The sequence below is a fragment of the Ischnura elegans genome, chromosome 3 (assembly GCF_921293095.1).
Source record: "Ischnura elegans chromosome 3, ioIscEleg1.1, whole genome shotgun sequence".
In the NCBI taxonomy this organism is placed as follows: domain Eukaryota; kingdom Metazoa; phylum Arthropoda; class Insecta; order Odonata; family Coenagrionidae; genus Ischnura; species Ischnura elegans.
Window position 1 is genome coordinate 43,556,609 of NC_060248.1, and position 14,107 is coordinate 43,570,715.

Genomic DNA, 14,107 nt, shown 5'->3' on the forward strand with positions numbered 1-14,107 from the left:
TTCTTTTTCAATTCAGTTGATAATTCACAAATTGTTTGAGGTAGTAAAATTGATTCTCAGATTTGTCAGTGAAGTGAGGAGGAAAGCGATTTTTAGCCGTAGGAATGAGGAATTTAGCCTTATATGTATTTTCAGAGAGTATCCATCATTAGTCTAATTTTTATCTTTATCTACCTTATTCAGTATCTATTATTTTTACTCTATTTATTGGACTCTTTCTATGACTAGAGTGAACTCACGAAGGCATGAAGCACGTTCTTAAAGTCATTCTTGAAACACTGGAAAATGAGAGTAGAGTATCAGCCGACCGCAGTTAGGCGTGGATCTCGGGAAACAAGGTAGTTCTAAAGTCAAAGAATTGACCTGATGCAGTGCTTTTTCAGCCAACGAACAAGCGTGATAAATATACCAGAGACCTCTTTACTAAAGCTCTGCAAGAAAAATTATTGCCATGAAACACATTAAAATAAATTTTTGCAATTTTCCAAGATTATAAAATTTATTACGACCTATGTTCCAATTTTAAAACATCATCATCTAGGTTTCAATGTTACTACATCACCTTGAAGATGATATAGTTACATTGAAACCAAGGTCGTAATAAATTAAAGTAATCATGGAAAATTACAAGTATTCATTTAAACGTGGAAAATTCCACTCAATCATGCTTGACTTCGGATTTTATCCATAAAATAACTTTAATTATTTTGGGATAGATTTATTTATTCATTTCCCACTTCCACGTAAACAGCACATTGCGGCCTTTATAACAGGTTTTCAAAATTAACAAAACACAACACAAACTTCCATGCCCGGGTTAGGGGTCACCTACTCAGGCGGGATTCGAACCCACCACCAACGGATTGGCAGGCGAGGACTTTACCCCACCGCAACCGAGGCCGGCAATTATTTATATTTCATGTATAGTATTGGCGTAGGATATGGAAATCGTCGTATGAGTCCCGAGGATGTAGAATGTACTTTACCCCATGTCTGCTCGTGGCCCTGCCGTGGAGAGGCTATCCCGCGGGCTGCGCGAACCCACGGGCGTGTGACCCCGACTGCCCACTCCTAGAGAGGCGGTCGCCGCATGGCTTCTTGCCGCCAGAGCGGCTCTCTCCCCAGCGTCCTGACGAAGCATCTTCAACTCCCGTGAGACGCGCACGTAGAGGAAGGCGATGACGGCCAGCGGCAGGACGTACCTATTGACGAAACGAAAGTTTATGCATTGAAGCTATTTAGGATAAATCATTGATCTCGAATGCAAGTTCATTTATTACGTCATGAAACTGAAGTATAGATGGGGTTTGTGTTCAATGGCATATTTAGTAGTTTTACGTTGAGCCCGGCGTCAAGAAAATGAGTGTAGGTGGAGCTGGCACCCGATCGCTTGCTCATATTTGCGACCTTCACAGGTCGATGTTTTATTGAGCGTGGTGAATGGCTTTGAACCCGCGCCGCGCCCATTACGCGCTTCATGTTGACTTCACTGACTGCGTGTAAGTGAGCAATTGAAGAAGTCACCTACATAATTCAAGGTATATGAGGTTGGTCTTCGTTAACTTCTTTATGATATGTGTAGGGTATAAAAATGTACGTCGGGAGGAATCTGTTCAAAGATCCAAATTAAATAATACTTCATGGATCTTTATCTTTTTATTTAAATTTACTGTGTTCCGTTTCAAAAGATGAAGTATCCATCATTCTTACGGACATTTAAGTTTAGCTTTTTATCATCTGTGATAAAACTACGAGTATGAATAGGTAGCAATAGATATGACAAATAATAAATTTGCGTCTGATTGCTTGCTGAAGGCACTTAGAGCATGCTGGCAGTCGGTAATGCGGTTTTCTCGATCGCGGGTGGAATTATTCATGATGTGAAGTGTTCTAATTTACTCCACAGTTGTTTTATTTCATCAATAATTTTTAATTCCGTTTATAATTTTCGCGTCATTCTTTGATTTGACAATATTAACCGACTGGTGCTGATGGCAAAAGACATTTAAAAAATAATAAATACTTACCTTTATTCAACCGTGAAAATTACAATGTGGCATTTAAAACTAGGCCATGTCGCATGATATTTTTTCTAATGGGTCAACAAAAAAGGTATTAGTGCTGTTTTTTGTTATCTGTTGGGCGAATTTTCGTGACTTACATGGCGATGAAGAGACCTCGCGTGTATTCTTGTAAGTCGTCACCCAGGTTCACAGCACAGATGCCTACACCTTCAAACTGCTCTTTCTTGAATTCCTATGAGGAAATTAAGAGAAATTTAAGAAATTTTATCCCATATATGGAAACAATTTATAATTTTCTTTGCCTTTTTCTGAAATTTATTTTTGTTTTTTTTTGTAAGCGAAATTTTCACGTAATTCAACGGGTCTCAATTTTCTGAGTTGGTAATTTTAGGCGGTGGAGTAGCTATTATTGGAGAGTCAGAACGCTAAAAGTGCATCCCAAAGTCACGTAAGGTGATTGATAGGAGAAGAGTCCGTGAAATTCCTCGAAGCATGGCAAATTATTGGTATGGGAGTCTCCCTCAGACTCTTGTCTATTACAACAGCGAGGACACTCTTTCAATTTCATTCCGTTAAAATCAAATTAAAACTCAATGAATATTGATAGTACTGAATAAATACTTAATTCCAATACTGATTTATGGCAGCGATATATGTGGCACTTGAAAAAATTTGACGCCATTTTCACAGTTCCTAGATTCTCAAAGAAGTTGTCCGGAAACTGGACTTCTGCTGGGAGGGAGGGTTAGCTCCAATGTCAACAAATATCACAAACTGATTAGAAGGGGTCATGGAGTGGCCTAAATGCTCCACGTTATTTTGAATGCACCTGAGGACCTTATAAATCTTCTATCATCTCAGACCTCATTCCGCGAGAACTAATCGTAATTAAATTTAGGTTTTGTAATAGTGACAAAATGTGTCCTTCGTATGTCCCCATGCATCTCCAAAGTGCATAATAATACTCGTGGAGGGCGGTACACATATTATATATTTTATCATCTTGACGTCTTTAAAGAGTCCTCATTATCATTCATCCTTATCATGTCATCTTGCATGAAATAACTTACATTTTTATGAGAGAGCTTTACAGTATGTCCAGCGTGACATCTTATTTGTGTAGATTCTGCAATTATTTGTACTTCGTTTATTTTTAGTCTTTTTTTCTATAATACTCTTAAAGAGCGTCATGTGCATTACTCAGTTATGACCCTTGTAAAAAATAAAAATAATATTTCCAACATGAAATTTTAAGCCCAGAGAACAGGTGTACATAATTAACGCGTGAAATGTTATTTATTTTTCTTCAAATATGCTTTGAATAGCTTTGATTAAAAAGTAAAAGCACACGCAAGGGCTGAGAATGATGAGTATTGAAATAAATTTAATAAACAACACACCGTGAAAATTATGCATCCACTTTTTCTTTAAATATTAATTTTCGGGCAGTCAAAGCTCTTTACAGCATTTTTGTGAGGGCTGTTTTAATTTTGAATAGCTTGTTTACAGATGAAGGTTGATTAATGCACCCTGAATAGCCGTTGGAATTAAGCCTTGCTCGCTTTATGCTAATTTTTGATGAACACACTCTTAATTAATTAGAGCATGCCTCACGATCAGAAAGATCCGTGAGTGATAGCATTGAAGCTCATGAGGTGCGACAACGCTTTTGTCCTGATTCATATTCCGCCAACGCTTTAAAATCTGAAGTTTTATTTTCTATCACCATCTCTATTCACCATGCATATCCGCTCTTTCCTCCGGGCTTATTTGAAATTAACTGTGCCCCAGGATGTATAGTGAATTAGCTGGGCTTAACCCTTAACCAGTGACGTGCAATTCTTGTTACACTACCAGTGACGTGCGGCCTGGGATACCGCAGTAAATCAAAAATGCATAAAATATTGCTACGCCATTTTTATTGTTTTATTTAATTTTTCTTTGAATGCTTAACTATTTAAAACTTTTATTTTTTATTTTTACACTCTCAATACGAACCAATTTGTCATAAAAAATTGTGATTGGAAGCAGGATAAAAAAACTGATGCCAAAAACACTTGAGTTATAATCATTATATTTATGTATCAGTATTTCGCCAGATTCAAAAAAGGCCTTAAATGTTAAAGTTGGAAGGCTAAGTAGTAAGCAGCCATGAAATTTATCCCGCTTATTCCTTTTCTTGATACATTCTTAGTAAGTGACGTGCGGTCTCACAGACCGCTAATCGAGTTCAATTGCAAATTTACAGAAATTAATAAAAGGAACGTTAAATTTTAAGAGTGGGATGTCCTTGTTATGCAAAAATATGAAGCTAACGAGAATTATGGATATTTTGAAATCTTAATTTTGGAAATATTCATAATATTAGAAACGCAGCGGTCTCTCAGACCGCACGTCACCGGTTAAGGGTTAATAATGTCTACGGGGTGGTGTTATTTTATGCATAAGAGTTCGGTGCAATACGAATAAATGTCACTTTTTGGCTTTGTCACTGTGAATAATTAATAATAATAGGCAAACGGAGGGTTTTCTGAGTGATCTAGCCAAACACTTCATAAAAGAGCCTTGAAATTACCCCTTTTCTAACTCTAATCTTCATAGGAAATATGGATGAGGGCAAAAATATTGTCTCCAGCCACACCTTTATCAATAGCGTTCCGCCATAACGATCTGATCGTGCGGCGATTCGAAACCCAGTACCGTTCTCATGCTAAATATTGGAGCGGTCATTGGGTGCAAAATCTCTCGTTAATACCAAGAGCTCTTTTGACCAGCAGTATAAGCGCATTTTTGTGTTTTAATGGAGACCTAAATCAATAACTATCAACATATTGGCTAATTGTCTATCTTCTATCTTGGACACTTAATTTAAGCCTTATTTTTCATTTCATTTTTAGTCCAAATTCATGACCACTGTAGCGCTACTCTCACGAGATATTATCCAAAATGTAGCCAATCAATAATACACTTGTAGTATGCAGGAAGGAATAATGAAATTTATTCAATGCTTGTTAAGGGAGCTATATTTACTTACCATTTTTAAACGCTAAATAAAGGAAAATAAATTTCAAAAACGGAAATCGACCTTAATAATATCCTCCTTTCAATAAAATTTTGATCCTGGTCATTAAGAATATTGGGAGGAATAATTTGAAATGACAATGAGAAAGTTTTGTGCATTAGGCCAAATCCTACGGTTTCAAGTGCTAAATTTGGCAGTCCACATTACGGGACTGTTAATAAGCTATTTTCGTTGGTTACTCTGTTATTATTTAAAATTCAAACTATCGTTTTTCCTCGTGTATTTTTTCGTGCCGTCGTATTCAAGGAGCAACCCCTATCTGCAAGCAATACAATCGTCCTTGAAACAGAATTAGGGGTGATATAATTTGACCCTCTTTTCAAATTGCGTGTAAATGAGGTTTAGGCCAGTAAATAACCACGAAAATATGCATTCAGACAGAGAAACCCCAACTTCTGAAATTCCTCTTCTCTAAAATCTACGGCTGGGGAATCCTTTGTTTCGTCCTATGCTTGTTGTATTTTAGGTGTTGATGGATACGTAGCGTTTAAGAATACATTGAAGATACGACAATGTATTTCTTATTACACTTCAATTGAATGATAATCGAGGGGATCTCAATAAAATCCACTTATGTAACTTTGCTTCTAAGGAATAATTATGTGATGGTACTACGTATTGAATGGGAAGTATTGGCTCGTAGAATTTACTCGTTGAGAAATCCTACTTATTAAATACCTTACGTTATTTCTACCAGTTAACTTGTAATACATCCCTTACGCTCGTATGAAAATGTGTTTTTGGCCGTACTTCTCACGATTAGAATGTTTGCTCGTCGAAATTTCCATCGCAAGTTGCCACACAAGTGTGAGGCACTATCACATTATGGCCTGTTCCCATGAGTCATGAATAAAAGAAGGATAAAATAGTGCAAGCTCAACCAGTCAACTCCTCCTCATTGTGCTCCTAACTATCGAGGGGTCAGTATTGATCGGCTCAACTGCGCGTCATCTCTCATAATGTCAGTACTACCTATTGAAAACTTTTCCAACTATTAAAAATACGTCATATACCCACGGTTGAAAATGAGTTATTATTTCTTATGCAGCCATCTTACTATGCTGTTTGTGGTAGCAATTTTTTTATAGGAAGGTTATGGGCTACATTGTGCATATTTTTCGATTCCGCTTATGTGGAGTGAACATAGCAGTGATTGGCGTACCCATGACAATTTTTCCCACATATTTTTTTCAATGGTCCTCCATTATCGCTATTACACTCTAGACTAAATTATTCCCTGTTGTGCGTATAGCAGTGGGAAGTTGCTGCTTTTTAATGGGAAAAAAGTCCTGAGTGTAATCGTTTTTGTTTTTTTTCAATAGCTCAAAATAAAATTGTTTTATTTCTTTTAATGGAATGTACTCGATGAGCATTGAATAAAATCATTTAATCGTCTTTTTTAGAATAAATAGTTTATGCATGAATTTTATGTTACTTTTTGGCATGGATTCAAACTTTTTTTTAAGTCTTTGGGACACGTAAGTGCGTACTCACCCCGAGGTCGAGGTACGTGGTGTAGAAGGGGTATGGGAGGACGATGCAGAGGGCGAGGAGCCAGGCGGAGACGGAGCAGAAGAGGGGTGGCAGGCGGGGCTTCATGGGGTCCATCAGCAGACGGTGGCGGTCGGCCGCGATCAGCACGAAGCTCAGCATCGTCACGTGGATCGGAATGTCCTAAAAAGATAGAGAAGCAGACCTGTAGTCATGAATACTGCCGACATCGTAATCACAGAAAAATTCATGAGAAATAGAAGACCATAGAAGAAGATTATTTTGGTCGACCGTTCGATATTGAGTCGCACAATACTAGTCTGTAGCCTTATTAAGCTATATAAAAACTGATACCTACTCTCTTTACTGATATTTTTGAGTGTCTCACATCCATCATTAGACATTTAATAAAATGCATTTTATTGTGGTTTCACTCCATGAGCTCACTCTGTATCAAAATAATTGGCGATTACGATCTACTGTATTCAAACTAAGCTGTGGGTGTGTAAATATTGCTTTTGTCTAGTTATGGGTCAAGTTATCCGTCCTCTACAATTTATTTTGAGCATCGGACAGGGTTATAAATAGCGTAATGAATGTTGAATAGAATATTTCGATGTGTTGATGGCTTCACGCGGATTAAATCCTCCGGTTTATGGTCCAGCTCTGTGCCTGTTAGAATATACCATACGACCGGCCTCATAACAAGCCATAGGGAGGTCGGATGAAATGTGTTGAGGTTTGGAGAAAGAGGTCATGAATGCCGCCAATCGATTTGTGTGCAGAGGTCAGAGGAAGCGGTGAAACTGTTTCCTTCCGCTTTTGGCGCCAAAGTCGTCGACAGTGAGTAAAGAACGTCATCGCTAATTTCGGGTCACCCCATACAATGTGTTGACAAGGCCTTGACTCCGGAGAAAAATGAGCAAACCAAGGCCCACAGTATGGATCGCTGTCACCAGACTAATTCATTTATGACTGGGCTGCGTTTGGCGTGTTGGATATTTGCCGTGGAGGCGTGAAATTAGTATGATTTAGGACAAGGGTAACATCTCCTTCCATTTAAAATGTGAACACGGTGTTATTTGCCAAAAAAATGTGGAATATCATAAATTAATTTAGCATGAAGCAGCGATTAAAGATCAACAGAGGCATTTGGCTGTGTGGTTTTTTCTTGGGTGAAAAATAATTTTCAAATTCAGCTGGTAAAAATTGGAATACCATCTCTGTTAGAAATATAGGTTTTTCACTATGTCCATTTTGATTTAATATCATTATTTAAATAAGAAAGTTCGTTAGATATTGATTCTTTGTGATAGAACGAAATATCATGCTCTCGCATTGCAGTTTGTATTCCATCTTGATGTAGACTACAAGGTGTTGAAGCGTCAATGTGCTAAAGAAAATTGTGAGATATACGGACATTTGTATTTCTGTAACTGCTGTTCTACAACATCTTCACTAGGGCAGTTGAAAATTATTTACTTTAGAAATTTATTCAATATAGAAAACTTAACAAGATAAACAAGCTGTTTAAGGACCCATTGTGCCTGTCAAACACTATTCTAAACAATGGTAACGAGAAATAAGTTGCATCTTCTTCTGTAGGTATTGCGTGCCAAATAAGGAATAATTTGATTTTGTGAGTACAGAGATATAATAGGGCTCAGAATTTGTGTTTTTCCCTGATGATCTGGGAAAAAATAATTTTAAAAAAATTTCATAGATTTTGAGCTTGTATAAGGAGCCTGAAATGTAGAAACAATTACGAAAAACATTGAAATTTACATTCAACGTCGGATAATAATTGTTTCGTTGTATTTATTTCAACAGTTTTCATTGTTTTAATTTAGCTTTACGATGAAATCAAAATTACAATTCAACAATATTAGTCGGGGTGTTTATTATCACATATCATTGAGACTTGTTTTGGCCATTATTTCTTTACTATCGGATATTTTAGCTAGCTGACGATCCATGGCTTGATTTTTCTTTTAATTTTTCGCTAATCAGTATGAAAATACGCAGCGTTTCAGTTCTTCGTTGGCCTAAATAGCTTCTTTTCACCTGATTGGTATACAGTGGGCAGTGTGTGCCAAGTAGGAAAGATAATTTGATTTTGTGAGTGCATGAGTATAATAACACTCACCGTTTGTTTTTCCGTCATAATATACGAAAAATTAATCCAAAAATATTTTTGCAGATTTTAGGTTTTCGAAACTGGGAAAAATCGATTTTTACCTGAAATAATGTTTTCTATCCCCACTTTAAAGTTTTCTCAACTGCTCGCGTAGCCGGTCCACGGAAGGAAGGGAGAAGTTTCCTCCTCGCCCACCTGCTACCACTCTACCCATTCGTGTCAGCCACGCCTCCACACTCAGTCGCCAACCGAATTGGACCTTCCCGCGAAGGATGTTGAGAGAGGGAGGGCGAGAAAGCCATACAGTTGCATCAAGTGGGGGCTTGATTTGGAAAAACATGAGACAGCCCCGAAATGGACTATTCCATGGCTTCCAGCCCCCACGCAATAACTCTCCCTGGCTAGTGGACGAGCTATCGCTACCGCTTTCTCCTTGCTACCGCATCCTTACTCCCCCACCCTCCTTCTTCTTCGCATCGAGAAATATCTAGACCCTTAGAGGGGGTGAAAGGAATGCGTACCGAATTGAGTGAAAAATGTTATCACATCACTCCTATCTTTGTGATTATTATTTTTACCCGTGTGAGAACTTAAACTGAAACTCCTGCTCATAAATTCCTAAATTAGGTCCAATTACTATGGGCCGAGAATAATTTCATGATCATCCTCAGTCGAGGTACCTCATTTTCTTTCACACTGGCAGAGAATATGTGTGCTGTGCGATCAAGACAGTCAGTGGTAACTTCCGAAGCCTCATTCCAAGACAAATCCGTGATCTATGGCCTAATACATGTCATTTTTGCCTACTCCACCTCTAATATCGTCTTATTAGCATGAATATATCCATATTACTCGGAATTTCAGTTACGACATTAATGCTCATTTCAGCCTCTTCTTTTCGATGATTTTATAATAATGGATAGCTTATAATTCGCTATTAAACTACTGGGATTCTCAAAGGGGCTTTTTTGAGGGCTTAGCAATAAGACTGGAAGCTCTTATTATGTTGCCCTTCAGTTCTTATTCTTAAATACATACTTAAAATTCTTAAATACATGTTACCTGACTCTGTGCATTTATATAATTTTAACTATTAGAGTCTATATTGTCGGACCAAAAAGAGTGAATGCCTATTAACTGTTGCTTCACATAGCCATAAAATAGATAAACTAATTTTAAATGAATTGGTTTGTTAATTTGTGACACCTCTTTGTTCTGTAAAAAGAAAATTCATGCTGTGCTTTACTTGATTTTCCCTTGGGCTACGACGTTATCACGGTGGAAAGGCTTATCGACCCTTACTGCTGCACTGACAAGAGTAATTATGTATCAATTACTCATGGTAGGGCCGTCCATGTCAGATTGGTTGAAGGGAGCATCATGACGAAATGTAGTCCAAGTGATGGTGACGCGTGCATCTCACTGTTGGAATGAAAGAGGGAAATCCGACCAACTCTTCCCTGAAAACATGTAGTGTAACCAAATGAGCGTCGGATACTCTTCGAACGAGACCCGTCCCAGAAGGACGGGTGTCGTTCACGGCAGCGAGGTTGGCATGGTCCTCGGGATCGCCAGCATGCGAAACCCTTGCAGAGTCTAATCATCAGCAACGGTATCGAAGAAAGAAGGAAAAAAGACCAAGAAATTGAAGAAGAAGAAGGCAGCGGAGAAAATACGGACATGAAATGAAGGCGGGTAAGCTAGAAAATAAGGTAATATAAAAAAGGAAATGGGGGCAGGGAGAATACCTGTTTTGGGACTGTGTGAGATGAGATGGAGGGATAGTGGTGACTACTAGAATGATGGATACATTGTTGTATAGTTTTGGGGAGGAAATTCAACGAGAAGTAACTTTAGTACTAAAGGAAAAGCTGGGCAACAGAGTGGTAGGTATGTATTTATATATCGTTTTCTCGTCCGAAGTCAAATTTTTCTTTAAGCACAGCAACTTTCTTTTCATTATGAATGCTTTCGTAGCTTGGGCTATTTTTCGCTTTATTTCCGTTGCGCTTATTTTTAAGAGGTGGTACTTACTAGATAGGTGAATGGAATATTATGCTTCCCCTAATTTCTTACCGCTCAGTGTAACGATTGCATTCGACTTTTCTCTTCCGCATAATTGTAGTTTCGTCTTCCTCGTATTTATGTTCATATTGTACTCCTGGAGAATTCGACTTGTCTCTCTGAACTCACTGGATTAGGGAACTGAATCACTACTTCTGTTTCTTGTTTCACATGGCTAGATGTCGGCATGCTGACCTGCAATTCTACGTATGCGCAGGTACTCCTTCGAGCGTCACCATCAGAATCCTTTCCGTGTACGTCCATACTGACTTTACTTTCTTGCCCCACTCGTCTCAGTATAATTCCTACACCTCCGATCATTTGGTTGCATCCGGAGTGTTTCACTCGATGGTAGGTACATTGCTCCAGTAGTCGTCTGCCCCCGTCTCTTTGATCTCGCTGACTTCCAGTGCGCCTATCCGCAGCCATTCCATCTCCATCTTCGCGTACTCCAACTTCCCGGACACTAATAGGGATCTGAAGTTCCATGTCCTTATCCTACATCTGTCTTTCGTGACCGATTTACCCTTTCTAGTAATCTGCACCCAGATATCCGATTGGGGGACTTTTTTACAGCAGGAATAACCTCCAATTCTAGACCAGGAGATTTTTTTCCGTTTCAATTAATTAAATTTAACCTGCAACAGGTTCGAAATACATCACATTAGGGAGGAGCACTAAATTATATTTTTTCCCGTGTTACCGAGAAATATCATGGCTTGGGGATGCTTTAGTATTTAACATCCTGATCAATGGATCGGAATCATTTCAGGTTTTTTAATGCTGAATGAAGCATGCTCGGGTACTGTTTGAAGACTGTATCCTTCGGGTGATTAATTTGTGATTCATTAACGCAGCGATGTCATTGTCAAAACGCCTGGCTAGGAGATTTTTAACTACCTTAATTTCACCTCCGTGCGCACAGAAAGTAGGAAAAATATCTCACATGGGGAGGGAGATAGAATACGGCATAAATTGGGGTCTTATCAAAAGGAAGCATTCCTTGAGAAGAACGCTATTAAATATGCATTTCGTAAATAGAAACTGTGTATCTGCCTGTAGAAACTGTGTATCTGCCTGTTAAAAAATTTACTTAATTGGTGAAGTGAATGTTTCTCGAAATTTATAATGTTTTCCTGTTCTTACAATCACCTCTTAGAACACACATTCATATCTTTACTCTGGAAAAATAAAAGGACTTATGAAAACGCTATGATGTCTATGAATTCAAATCACTCCAGCAAAGTCGAGACATTGAGTAATAATTTAAAACATTAAGAATTATTGGAAAAATAGACTATAAAAGGGACATAGAATCTCACAAGAAAATCTCTTTAGCAATTAAAGCGTTACGAAATTGGTACTATACGATTATCAGACGTTGAAAAGAAAGCTAAGTTTTTGTTAGGAGCATCAAATGTTGAATTGAGCGTGTCTGTAGAAACACTTTTAATTAAAAAATAGAAGGTGAGATTTATGTGTGGATATAACTTTTAAGCGCAATGATTTATTTCAATGAAACGCATTTGGAGAATTCATTGTTTCCTTCTCCTTTTTTATGACAGAACAAAGATTCTCGCAGCGCCTTCTAATTGGAGTTCCTTATCCCAATGACATTTATTCCCTTCTGACATTCTGTCTTAATGATTTCCCCGAAGTCTTTGTGATATTCTCTCTCATTTCTCTTACACTATTAGGCCTTTTTTTCGAAGTACAGTGTGCTTGGCACCTGGCAGGGTTATAATTTGGGCTTCCATGAAATACCGTTGTGCATGATGTGTTTGTTCCAGGTGTACCAATTGAAGCTACAAAGAAATGATAGATAATACATTATTTACAAGAATATTTATTTCGTTCATCTACAATAAATTGCTCGATTTTTTTGTCTCTCCACATTTAAAAAGTATTCATGTGCCATAGATGAATAGCCTGTCTCCTAGCCGCAGGTGCTTAAATTTTTGTTGGTCCTTACCAATTTTGTGGCAGAAATATATTTTGTAAAATGTATTCACAGATTTTGAACACGTGGAGAATTTATTTTGCCATAATACATGTTAGACTGATGTGAAAGCAGCCCATTTTTTATTACTAATGGAAAGCATGTACCTAAGGCGTCCGTTCAAAGCGTCTGTGCTGTATCCATGTTCATCCAATTAACGGTGTATAGATATTGTATCAATTATCCAGAGGACCCGTCAAACAACGTTGTAGCGACGTCCAGCAGTGGACGTGGAGGTTATTAAAACATCTCTTGGATATCAACAAAACCTCTAATGAGTAGATAATGGGTAAGCTTTAATGATTTTTGGTAATTCCCACACATACAGGCAAAATATTTTTGCTCTTCAATTCTACATAGAACATATGCTTCCTATGGATACTATTTGGAATGATTTTTTTTTTAATAAAGAATATTTTACAACTTGGGTATCTTCATAATATTATTGTTACAACTCGTCGTGGATCTTGCTACTAGGATATCTATCTAACGTTGTCAAAACATCCATCTTGTAATAACAATATGTTTTGGATATATCAAACTTTTTGATATCCGATCGATATCGTCTGCTGCTTGGGCAGTGGTTACTGTATGTTGTACCGATCTCTTCCCCGCACACAATGCTGGAAATCTTCGATGGCGGTATCCCCCAATACTGGGTTATCTCATTTTCACATCATTTCGCCCCTCACTCATCGATGGATATTCTCAATCCCTTTCCCCGCTCAATAACTCACACGTTGCACGATCCCCACCTTCAAAGATATTCTTATTCCACCCCACAAAATTCCAGTCTTTTGTGCCCTCTAAACCATTCGCCTGAATAAACATTTAAAACTTCACAAAGCACCTCTGCTGGTGAGCGTGTCGGAGGGATTGTGTGAGGCGGTGCGAGCGAGAGGAACAAGGAGGAAAAGAATTCCCTCAACCCGGCAGCGCGGCGGCAGCTCTAATGAAAGAATAAAGAGGGAAGCACCGGCGGGAAATGAGGAGGGAACACGTCTTCATTTAAATGGATGGATGGGGGTGAGAGGTGAAAAATGACTGCAGAAGGAGGTTTTTGCACGAATGAACTGGATCCTTCCTCGTGATTTACCTAGTCCCTTGCAGTTGAGTACAATGGTTTGAATTTATCTCTCTGATACTGGCTTTGTTGATATTTTTTCCGTGAAGCATAAAATATTTTATAATGTGGGTGAAGACACAGATTAATCTTCTCTTAATTCACTCTTATTTAGTCGTTTTTTAATCCGTTTTTGTGGGTTTTCCCTCTCCGTATTTCCTTACATAACTGCTTAACAAAAAAACCC

At 38.1% G+C, this 14,107-nt stretch overlaps 1 protein-coding gene and 1 long non-coding RNA gene across 2 annotated transcripts in view; one reads left to right on the plus strand and one right to left on the minus strand.

Annotated features, from left to right (window-relative positions):
- LOC124155712 overlaps nt 1-14,107 on the plus strand; it is a 97,425-nt gene that overhangs the window by 44,426 nt on the left and 38,892 nt on the right. The window lies entirely within an intron of this gene.
- The window catches only part of LOC124155710 (5-hydroxytryptamine receptor 1-like), a 74,550-nt gene that overhangs the window by 12,011 nt on the left and 48,432 nt on the right, over nt 1-14,107 (minus strand). The window contains exons 3-5 of the mRNA XM_046529756.1: nt 6,601-6,780; nt 2,162-2,256; nt 987-1,202 (exon numbers count right to left, since the gene is read on the minus strand). Coding sequence (XP_046385712.1) covers nt 987-1,202; nt 2,162-2,256; nt 6,601-6,780 — 491 coding nt within the window. The remainder of the gene's footprint in view (nt 1-986; nt 1,203-2,161; nt 2,257-6,600; nt 6,781-14,107) is intronic.